At 42.9% G+C, this 12297-nt stretch overlaps 1 protein-coding gene across 1 annotated transcript in view; it reads right to left on the bottom strand.

Moving 5' to 3' along the window:
- The window catches only part of MORC3 (MORC family CW-type zinc finger 3), a 140211-nt gene that overhangs the window by 14913 nt on the left and 113001 nt on the right, over positions 1-12297 (bottom strand). Inside the window, exons 14-15 of the mRNA XM_033949594.1 lie at positions 6711-6913; positions 3299-4160 (exon numbers count right to left, since the gene is read on the bottom strand). Of these exons, the coding sequence (XP_033805485.1) occupies positions 3299-4160; positions 6711-6913 (1065 nt within the window). The remainder of the gene's footprint in view (positions 1-3298; positions 4161-6710; positions 6914-12297) is intronic.

Raw genomic sequence — 12297 nt, 5'->3', positions numbered from 1 at the left:
AACATTTTCCCTCTCTTTGCCGCTTCCACCCAGCTTCTGCCCTCTCTCTATACCCCTTCCATCTACTGCCCACACTCTCTGCCCCTTCCATCTACTGTCCACCCTCTCTCTCTTCCATATGGTATCTTCCCTCTTTCTATGTCCCTTAAATAAACTGTATATCCTGTGTCCCTTCTCTCCTTTACACATGATTCATTTCAGCTTCACCTCTCTCCATTTTTCTGTCTCCACCCCCTCCCCTATGCTTTGGCATCTCTCTCTTTCTCTTCTCCTTTCCTTCCTTCCTTCCCACTCCACACCATGGTCTGTTATCTCTATCTCCTTCCCTTCCCTCATGCCATGGCATCTCTTCCTCCCCCTCCTGGTCTGGTATCTCCTTTCCTTTTTTCCTTTCCCTCCCTCCCATGGACTTGACATCTCTGGTTCTTCTCCCTTGTCTTCCTTCTCCCTCCTTCCCTCTCTCTCCCCAATTGGGTGCTGCAGCAGCAGCATTTCTCTGCCCCCCTTCCCTGTGCAGCAGCAGCAGCATTTCCCCCCCCCTGCCTGTGCAGCATTTCTATCCCTTCCCTGTGCAGCAGCAGCATTTCTACCCCCACCTTGCCTGTACAGCAGCAGCATTTCTCCCCCCTTGCCTGTGTAGCATTTCTTCCCTCTTTGCCTGTGCAGAAGCAGCATTTCTCCCCCTTGCCTGTGCAGCAGCAGCATGTCTCCCCCCTTGCCTGTGCAGCAGCAGCAGCATGTCTCCCCCCCTTGCCTGTGCAACATTTCCATGCCCCCCCTTTCCCTGTGCAGCAACAACAGTTCTCTTCCCTGCCCAGTATTTCTGGCCGGTTCCCGTGCTCAAAGTCGTGAGCGTCTACACCTCACATGATCCGCGGCTGCGTTGGAAGCCTTCTCTCTGACGTCGTGATGTCAGAGGGAACGCTTCCAATGCAGCCGCGGATCGCGCAAGGTACCGACGCCCATGGCTTTGAGCAGGGGAGCCGGCCAGAAGCTGATGAACCAGAGTGAGCAACCGCGGACACCCCTGTTTACTGCCGCTGCTGCTGGTTAAGGAAAGCAGCAGCGGCAGAATAGGGAGGGTGGCCGGCTGTGCACCCCCTTGGGGCGTGCACCCTGGGCGGACAGCCCCCCTTGATACGCCACTGTTTGAAAATACTCAAAAAATTGCATATGAAATTATTTCTATGTTTGGAAGTACTTATCAGTACAAGTAGTTATTTATACTTATGAAAGGATATAAGTCTCCTATCAGATCCAGAATTACTGACATTCATCTTGGGTCAGTTTTAAAAGTAATCACTGCGGACAAAATTTCCCCTGAAATAGAAAAAATAGTAACAGAGAAGAGAACTCCATGCTAACCTATCTGGGAGTAAAAACCTGGAACGATCTCCCAGAAACTATCCGAAAGGAGGCCAACTACTCCTTCCGAAAAAAACCCTGAAAACTTACTTCTTTGACAATTAATTAATATCCGCCTTTTCTCCTTTCCTCCTATATGCCCCCATCCCTATTCTTCTCCCCTTCCCTCCCTGTTTACTCTTCAGTCGCCTAGAGCTTGTATAGGTTTGTGCGACTCACAAATAGAAGATTAGATTAGATGCCAAGTGTCAGGAAGAAAACATTGTTGCTCTTTTTCTTTTTATATGCTGCACTTTTCAAAATAAATCTAAGCTTCTTTGAAAAATGATGTTTTTGCTTTTTTGCGGCTCACAAACTTAAACATTGTTTATTTGGCCCGTGTTAGCCTTCGAGTCTGTCATGCTTGAAGCAGAGCCACCAAATATCTAACCCTGCGAGACCACAACGCTACTGACCAGTGTGTCAATAACTTCCATCCCCACCAGTCCACCTTCAAACATTACTGGGGAGTATCCTCAAGGTTGTGAGCATTTCCAAATGCATTTTGTCCATTGAAAAATGCCTTTTCCTTCAAGCATACGGCTCTCCCCCCCCCCCCCCCATTCGCTTTTTCCTTTTTGACCCGAGCCTGGGTAGAGTATCAGAAACATATAAACAGAAAGACAACGGGGGCCATCCCTGGCCTCCAGACCTTGAATTGAAGAGCACTGGCACTGCTATTAACTTCTCCAACAAATGTGATTATAGAATGAATAACTATCTCTTTTTTTGTCCTCTCTAGAGGAACTTATTGCTTTTCCATTGCAAAACAGTGCAAGGTTTATCTCTAAAATATTTTAACATAATAGTTACTTTTTTCTTAACTAATAATTCTGTGAAGCAACATTTCTGAGATCATCAAATTCTAGTTACACCTTAGAAGCAGAAAAGCCCCAAGTCTCACAGTGCCAAACAGGATTACTTTATGGTATTGCATAGTTAAGACATTGGTTGAAAGCCAAAGTTGTATACAGAGGAACCTTGGTTTACGAGCATAATTCGTTCCAGAAGCATGCTTGTAAACCAAAATACTCGTATATCAAAGCGAGTTTCCCCATAGGAAATAATGGAAACTCACTTGATACGTTCCCACCCCGAAGCCAGCGACGCTGCTCCCCCCTCCGCAAACCGACAGGCCCCCCCCCCCCCCGCGCGAACTAGCACCCCCCGCCTGAACAACTTGAAACTTACCCCCCTGTCTGGCACCGGCACGCAGCCCACAGGACGTGCTGGTGCCGCTTGAAGAACTTCCTGCCTCTGCCGGACCTTGAGCATGCATCTGCGCATGCTCAAGGCCTTCTAATTCTCAGAGATCTTCGAGAATCTCGGCGAGAGGGAGAATTAGAAGGCCTTGAGCATGCGCAGATGCATGCTCAAGGCCCGGCAGAGGTAGGAAGTTCTTCAGGCGGCACCAGCACGTCCTGTGGGCTGCGTGCCGGTGTCAGACGGGGGGTAAGTTTCAAGTTGTTCAGGCGGGGGGTGCCGGTTTGTGCAGGGGGGGGGGGTGCCAGTACGAGCGGGGGGGGGCCTATGCAAGCGGGGAGGAGCGATGCCGTTCTCGGGGGGGGGGGTGCTCACAAATCAAGTCAACACTCGGTTTGCGAGAATGTTTTGCTCGTCTTGCAAAACACTCGCAAACCGGGTTACTCGCAAACTGAGGTTTGACTGTAGTTACAAGAGAAATATTCTAATGTCTGGGAGAAACATATTCTAGTGGTAAAACCCAATAAAGTGGGATTATTATTCTTGGATTTAAAGTATGTAATATTACTTTAGTATTTTTAACCAACAATAGTTCAAAGATATAATACCACACATTTGCATTGCTGTAAATCATAAAGCAGCTTTCATCTATTACCGCTATCAGTATGATGTCTAGCAACCTATCACATACCTCATTTTTATACCGGTCTTTTTCAACAGTGCATGCATCTAATTGTCTGAAAACATTGTCAAGTTGTACAGCCATGTCGTGTATTTCATGATTATTAGCTTCCCCATTTTGATTCAAAGCGCATTTACTGCATTCAGACTTTAAGTTCTGGAGTGTGGCACATTGTATTTTCACGCTTTCTATCTCCTTCATGGCTTGCTCATACAAGGAAGTCATCTCCTCCATCTTAGCCGCACAATTTTCAGACATATTTTCTAGACTTGGGTCCGTCTCCGTAGTCTGATGGCAAAATTCTTTTTTCACGTACTTGTTATGCATTTCCACTAACTGTTGTTCTAGTCTTTTCATGTCTACAGTTAACATGTCACAACGCACTCTGTAACTGTCTCTTTCTTGGTCAACTAAAAGTAGTTGCTTTTCTAGTTCATATATTTCAGCTGCTGTATCTGGAGCTGAAAAGGTCGAGTCTATCACATTTTCTTGACCCCCTGTTGGAAGCTCCAACCTTGGCTGCTCAAATGTATCGTTCTCTTCTTTTTTAACAAACAATAGATTAGTATCAGTTTGTGTTGCAATAGTCCACTGTTCTCGCGTTGCACCTGCATTAATTTCACCACCACGCTGGGTGTCATCAAATCTCTCCATTACAATGGCATCTTTTGCCACATCCTCCCATTTTTTGGTTTCAACCCTTGAAGTGTCAGAATCAGATTTAGGTTTAGGAGTGCTGGTTTCCTCCAGAATGATGACATCTGTATCATCACCATCTTCCAGGACAATGAGTTCCTCATAGTCCTTATTTATCTTTGGCTTCTTAGTGGACACTGGTGTACTGTTGTTACAAGGAAGTGGACGTTTACTGCTGCAGGAATAAAAAAAAATACTGCTATTGCAATTAGTTGTGTAAGACAGCAACAAATTTACTTTAACAAACATAACATAAAACTCGCTTCTATACTGCAAATACCGCCAAGTTCTATGCGGTTCACAGAAGAGAGAATACAGATGAATATGGCAAAAGATATCTAATTTCCAAAAGATTCAATAAAAAGATGAAAAGCTTTATCTTTGCACTTGGCTTTGGCATTTCTACTCTTAAATGCCCTCTTGCGATATTCTGCCTCCTCACTACCCAAACTATTTTGTGGTAACCTAGCATCTTAGGATTTTTCTTGTTTTGAAACTATTTAAGGTACACGCGATTAAATAAACTTGTTCTAGAAAAAAAAAAAAAAAAAACCATTGGAGAAGGTGAAAAGCCGGGATATTGTTGGGAGAAGGTACTTGGACTGAGACTGCTTATCATGGCTGCCATTGTCATCCCATTGTTACCCCAAAATCTGAATAAGGGTTAATATCCTATAATAAAAGCAACTGCAATAGAGTTTGCAAGGTTTTCCTTTATCCATTTCAAAGAGCAGCTCCTAACAGCAATGTGGATTGGTAAGACAAAGTTAGAAAAAAAATTAAAGTTAGAAACTAGAAGGAATTTGTAGAATGCAGTGAGGAATTTAGATGTCTGTTTATATATGGGGATATCTTTCACTATACATAAAGATAAATTGCAGATCTCACACACAGCATGATAGCTAAAACATTGGCTCTACCTACTCAGATATGGCGAGACTCAGAAAACTGCAAGCAGCATCTTTCAAATTGTTTTTCTCAAAATGAACTCAGTTCATTCAGATCAAGTTTTACCTTTCTACAGACCAATAATGAGCAATAACAAGCCTTTGTTGCATCCAGGCTAAATTAAGGGTATGCATTGTTCCTAGGACTGCCTAATGCCTCCCTATACATCCCTGTTGATGAAATTTCACTGGCTACTGGGAGAATAGAGAGGATGGTTTAAAAGTTTTGGGAAGGGGTTCTGCAGTTAGGAGGCAGGGATCTTTTGTTAGTACCATTAATGGCATCTGCTTACCCTTTGGAAGAGGGTCTTTTCAGTAGTGGCACCCAACCTTCAGAATAAACTCCCAGATCTTATGTTAGAATCTAAAGGCAGTTCCCGTTTTATGAACATCCGACTTATGTCAGACTCATACTTATGATCAGGGGGGTCCTGTTATACCTTCAGTGTTCCAACGCACTCCTCTCCCTCCCAAGTCCCAACATGCCCCTCTCCCTCTGACATTGGAGGAGCTTCCTCCAATGTCAGAGGGAAGGCTTCCAGCACAGCCGTGGGATGCGCATAGGAGCTGCTGTCCACAGCTTTGTGCAGAGAAACGACTGTGGCTGGAAAGAGGGAGCCGGCCAGAAGTTGGTATACAGTGCTACCCCGCAAATTTACAGCCCCGGTCATTCGCTGTATTTTCCAACCGTGAATGACTGGGCAGGAGAGAGCAGCCAGAGCACCGGCGAGTGAAGAAAATCACTCGCGGTATGCTCCGACTGCCTCTTCCTGTACTAAAGTCGGGCCTCACCAATCAGGAGCTGCTTTGACACGCAGCCCCTGATTGGTGAGGCCCGACTTTAATAAAGGAAGAGGCAGTTGAAGCATACCGTGAGCGATATCCTTCACTCACCGGCGCTCTGGTTGCCCTCTCATGCCTCTACGGCTGCCCTTTCTTGTCTCCCCCGCTAAAAAACGTATTCGCGGTTTTTCAACATTCGTGGGGGTTCCTGGAACAGAACCCCCGCGAATATCGGGGGAGTACTGTACACCTACCTGAGGGAGGCACAGAATGGAGGGAGGGAGAGGGGCGCATTGGCACACGGGAGGGAGCACAAACTTCGGCCAAAGGATGGAGGGAGGAGGCATGAACTTGGGACACAGAATGGAGGGAGGGGAGCATGAGCCATAGGATGGAAGAATAGAGGGAGTAAAGGAAAGAGATGCTGAGGGGGGGGAGGGTATAGAAAAGGAGAATTGGGTATCTGAGTGAGAAGGAAAGAGAGATGGTGCACATGGGGAGATGAAGAAAGAGAATTTTTGGACATAGGGAAGGAGAGAGAATTATTGGACAAGGTAGTGGGATAGGAGTGAGGTAGAGATGCATGGGGAATGAAAGAGATGAGAGGGAATAATGTTGGATGTGGTGGTGGAGAAGGAACAGTGAGATGAATGGAAGGGATGCAAGAGGAATCTGTTCTTAACCCAAGGACTGCCAATACTTTAATTTACAGTCAATCCTCGATTAACAGACTCCAATTTTACAGATTTCAAATTTAATGGACATGATTCGGCAGAGGGGAAAACATACCGAGGTGCTGTTTGACCAGTGTTGGTGGAAGCTGGATTTGTCACCAACTGGTACTACTTGATATCCGGCAATAGTGTTTTTACACATGGGAGCTTTTAAAGAAGACAATATAGACTATTTTCTGTAAAGATCTGGGGGGGGGGGGTTTTGTACTTCTTCCACCTTTGATATCACAGACCATGCCTTGTTGCTTTCTTAGCACTGACCTGTAACTGTCAGAAACAGATGGAGATGAAGTCATCATTGGGACAGTGCCTGTGACATTAGCAGATCCTGATGCAAAGTTACTTGTGGTTACAGTTACTTTAGATTTTGTAGCAGATTCCATTCCATCAATTAAAGATCGTATTGAAAGGTCTTTATTTGAAGATAAAGTGGTCCATTTTGGAAAATAGTTTCCCACAGGACTCTGTAGAAAAGGAAAAATTTAGTGATTTTGATTTCAAATGAGTGATAAACACTTCAATGTAGTTTGAAAACAGTTTTTCAGAAATTTGATAGGCATTCCCTTGGATACACAGGGCTATATAGTAACATAGTAGATGACGGCAGATAAAGACCCGAATGGGCCATCCAGTCTGCCCAACCTGTTTCAATTTAAAATTTTTTTTTTTTTTTTTTTCTTCTTAGCTATTTCTGGGCTAGAATATTATTTGAAGCTAAAAATATTTAAATGTGTTATAACTGTATTTACTCAAATATAAACCTAGATTTTTGGGCCAAAAAATGGGGTTCTTAGTTTATATTCAAGTCTTCTACTGCACTAAACATGAACTTACAATCTAATCAAAACAAACAGGACAAATAAGGGTTACAGAATTTCTCAAAGAGGGAATGATAAAAGAGACATGGACCCATCGCAAGCCTCTCCCCGGCCTACTTTAAGCCCTGCTGGTCCAGTGGTGAGCCAGGGCAAGAGTGATCCTCCTACGCTCCTGCCCTGTGAAGTCTCACTACTCAAAATGGCTGACGCGAGTTCCCATAGTAACCTCACAAGACTGCTGCAAGTTCGGTTTATATTCAAGTCAACGTTTTTTCATGTATACGGAGTGGAGTAGTCGTCTAATGGTCAGTGCAGTGGCCTGCCTAAGAACCTGGTGAACTGAGTTCAATTCCTACTGCAGCTCCTTGGGTAGGTCGTTTAACCTTCATTGCTCCAAGTACAAAAAAACTAGGTACCTGTATATAATAAATAAACTGTTTTGACTGTAACCGCACAAACACAGTATATCAAATCCTTATGAAATTTTTCCAATCTCTGCACATGCGTATGTCTGTGTTTATGTGACACTTGGAGGAGAGAGGGTAGAACAAAAAATGAACCTAATAAAGTTAACTGGGTGCACAAACAATGGCAGAATACAAATATATGCAAATTTATAATTTTCAAACGTTTGTCATGGAATATGGCTTGTGCGATATTTAATTAAAATCTTTGAAATAAAAAAAAAATTATATATATATATATATATATATATAATTTTTTTTTTATTTCAAAGATATATATATATATATATTTATTTCAAAGATATATATATATATATATATATATATATAATTTTTTTTTTATTTCAAAGATTTTAATTAAATATCGCACAAGCCATATTCCATGACAAACGTTTGAAAATTATAAATTTGCATATATTTGTATTCTGCCATTGTTTGTGCACCCAGTTAACTTTATTAGGTTCATTTTTTGTTCTACCCTGTGCGATATTTAATTAAAATCTTTGAAATAAAAAAAAAAATTATATATATATAATTTTTTTTTTATTTCAAAGATATATATATATATATATTTATTTCAAAGATATATATATATATATATATATATATATATAATTTTTTTTTTATTTCAAAGATTTTAATTAAATATCGCACAAGCCATATTCCATGACAAACGTTTGAAAATTATAAATTTGCATATATTTGTATTCTGCCATTGTTTGTGCACCCAGTTAACTTTATTAGGTTCATTTTTTGTTCTACCCTCTCTCCTCCAAGTGTCACATAAACACAGACATACGCATATATATATATATATATATATATATATATATAGCCTGTGATCTTGTACGTCCTTCAATACCATTCCGCCTTCACTGGGAAGAAAGGTGCGCTTAGTGACCTGAACCACCATGAAGTTCACCTTTGGAGACACAAAACACTGATTAAAGGTCTCTACCATTGGATAAAGCTCAGACATGCCATTGGCCATACTCAGAGGACCCTCCAGTACTTCCCAGGGATCTGATAGCATATTTGCAATGTCCAGATGAGCAGGAAAAGAGGAAGACTGCGTCCTTGAGCTACTCATTAGAGACCACTCTGCTGTCGAGGACTGGCTAGTCTCCAATTTCAATTCCTGAAGGGTTTCCGAAATAATTCCTATCAACACGGAAGGTTTGAATAGTCTCCACACAGTCTTCCCCAAGATCTGGAGCCTCACCCAGATCTGGGTCTCAGCGATCCGTGATTACAGACATCCCCTACTGTGGAAGTGCCTGGCTGAGAAAGCAAAGGCAGGAGTCATCCGCAGGCGGACTGTCCCCTAGCTGTGCATGGCCCTGCTGCTGGGGACCCGCATCATTGTAAGAAGCTGCACTCCACCCCACCCCACCCCACCCGATGCCAATAGAGATGCCATAGTAGAAGGCCTTGGCAAATTTTTTTACTTTTCATTTGGCTAGATAAGCCTGAAAAGCAAATTAATAAATTCCAGGGGAAAACCTTGACCTTGAAAGGCAGCTGCTTCCTTGGAACTCTTGCAGCCTTTAGGCTGCATTTTGCCAGGGACGCACTTGTGTTGTTCCCCGGTCCAATTCTGGACTTTTTTTGACAGTCTTCAGATGGACTGTGTATTAGAACCTCCCAAAAGGGCAGGGGGGGACTAAAGCAGACACCATCTCCCCCTCCCCAGCCTCACAGCACATGGAACATAGATTCTCAACTGACAGCCATCCGCCACAAACAATGCATGAATCCGAAGTATCCTGCTTTGAAGAGTTCATCTGACCTGTTATCTTGCTAAAACGAAGTGTTTTGAGGCAAATACAGCATTTATTTCAAAATTGGGAAAATCCAAGATGGCCATCAATAAAACAGTCCAAGAAATACAAATCGATTAATAAAATACAGCGATATTAGGATTTCAGGGGGACGACGACCTAGGGCTAGCTCCAAAACCTCTTAAAACACAAATCTGAAGACCCCCCCCCCAAAAAAAAAAATCGATCTCACAGGCTATCAGCCTTTTACTCACCATGCCATGCTTTATATTGCAAGATGGAAGCTGAAACACATTACAGGGAGATCATCTCCCTCAAGAAGCCTTGGAACCTGTCTTCTGGCTGTCTTCTGACTGCCTCTCAGGCCCAACGCCTTGGCTGGAAACATCCATCCCACCCAGAAACGTCACGCACACAAAGGGGTGGAGGAATGCAGTCAACTCTGATCCTGGACACACCGTCATGGAGCCAAACAGCCTGTGCTCCAACCCACTAGCAGACGAACCTGGGGTGAGCAATGCTCCCAAGGGAATAGTCCTTGAGCCCTAATCTGTGAATGCAGGCTGTCCAGGTGGGTGCACTGCAAAGCAGCCAACTCCCTGGAAACAGATTTTGCCAGTAAAGTCTGCAATTGCCTGCAGCCAGAACTGTCCCCATCTCTGCAGCATGAAAACACAAAACTGTGAAAATATTAAAGCTACAGAAAAAAAAAAACATGAGTAGAAAAGACTAGCTCTTACTGTCTCATTTTAGGAAGAAAACTGGAAGTCAGAGGGCAGTCCTGAGATAAGAGGGGAGGATCAAAAATATGTAAATGAAGCTTCCTACAAAAGATCTCACGAGGTGGGACTGACTACCCACTTGTCCAGGAATAGAGTGGGATTGTACAAGAAATGTCTGTTACTGAGAAAAGAACAAAGATTCATATATATGGAAAACCTTAGTGTCTTATTTGTGAAAGCATTTTCAAATAGATGAGAACTATTTAATGAGTAGCAGATGCAAGATGAGTAACGTTATGTTGTATTTTGTATATTATTTTATATTATTAATTTAATTGTATTTTATGTATGTATTCTTGTAATTCACTTAGAGGGGCATAATAAAAAAAAACGTCTAAGTCCCCTTTTGGCCTAAGGCCTTAAACGTTGAAAGTAGAAGCAGGGAAAATGTCCATAATCAAAAAAAATGTCCAAAAGGAGGGGTTTTTTTTGATAATGGCCTGCCTCTACGTTCAGCTGTTTAAACGCCATCGGGGCGAGAGGGAGCCCAAGCCCTCCTGCCAAGATGGCTTGGGCTCCCTCTTGCCCTGATCATTGTCGGGGGGGGGGGGGGGAAGGGTGGATCGCGGCAGGGGAGATGAGCCATCTCTTCTGCCGCGATCATTGCTGTAGGGGGGTAGGCAGGTTGTTGGGGCCGCTGAGCTGATCGCAGCAGCCACGATCAGCTCAGTGGCCCCTTTTTCGGCACTTATACCTGTTTTGACTTGGTCTAAGTCAAAACGTATAAGTGCCAACTAGGCAATCTGTCAAATGTTTTGGTTATACCTGCTGCACGCCTAGGTCTAGGTCGGCCCACCTCCCGCCCACTGCCCGCCCTTTCCCCTCCTCTAAAAACACCTCTTTTCTCTCTGTACGTTTAGAGGCAGGGGAAAGACCTAAGCCGGTTTTAGATACGTCTAAAACCAGCTTTGATTATGGGTACTTGGACGATCAGGCTTTTTGATCGTCCAAGTAGCCATTTAGGCTACTTTTTAGATGTTTTTTTCTTTTGATTATGAGCCCCTTAGGCTTTAGGCCGGATACAAGTTTGTTAAATTAAATAAATTAATTAAGTAAATTTTGAAATTGAATTGACTAACTTGTTTATGTTTTGATTCAATACTGCCTTAACTGACTGGTGTGTTGAGTTGATGTGATGTCATCTTGACGCAATTTAAACATCTTTGAAACACTGCTTCACTTCTGTTGGTCTCTTTTGAAGATTCTGTAACCCATATGTATCAATAATTAAAAGATAAAAGTTTTCTCTTTTTTTATTTGCATTTAAATTTTAATATCAAAGAAAAAACTTTGAATAGGAAATACAGAGTAATATATATAAGAAAAAAGAAGAACATAGTCCACCATCAAGGGGAAAACCGCATCCAAAGGAAGTTGGAACAGTCTAAGAAAAAATGAAAAAAGAAATACCGAAATATAACCTAATTTTTATATTAAAGGACCAGAAAACTAGGTGGCATTACTGGTAGTCCTGGAGACAGCTTTGCCTTCCAGAAAAAGTTGTAGTTGTCCTGGATCACAGAACACATTATTTTGATAAGAATTAAAGCATTTACATGGAAAGTGCATAAGAACAGAAGAATTGCTGCTGCTGGGTCAGATCAGTGGTCCATCGTGCCTAGCAGTCGCTCCCGCGGCGGCCCTTAGGTCAAACTAACTGAGACTAGCCTTACCTGCGTACATTCTGCCTTAGAGGGTTTATAATCTTACATGGAAGATTAATTCACCAGCCTAAGATCACAAAGAGCAAGCAGGATTTTAACCAGGCTTCTCTGGTTGACAGCCTATTGCTTCTCCTGCAGTAGACCACCAGGGCTTGTATGGTAGACCGGGTGGGGAAGGGACTAACAGGTGGGTGGAGGGGAGAAAGAAGGCAGAGCCCAGGTTACAGGCCATTGAACTCATTATTGTTTTTAGTTTCTGCTGAAACTGAGTAACACATTTCAGTCGCAGGCTGTTTTAGTTATCCTTTACAATGGATCGGAGGTCCAAAAACAAAAATC

This window comes from Geotrypetes seraphini, chromosome 6 (assembly GCF_902459505.1).
Source record: "Geotrypetes seraphini chromosome 6, aGeoSer1.1, whole genome shotgun sequence".
Lineage (NCBI taxonomy): Eukaryota > Metazoa > Chordata > Amphibia > Gymnophiona > Dermophiidae > Geotrypetes > Geotrypetes seraphini.
The sequence above is the reverse complement of the archived record's forward strand: the minus strand, read 5'-3'. Positions and strand labels throughout refer to the sequence as shown.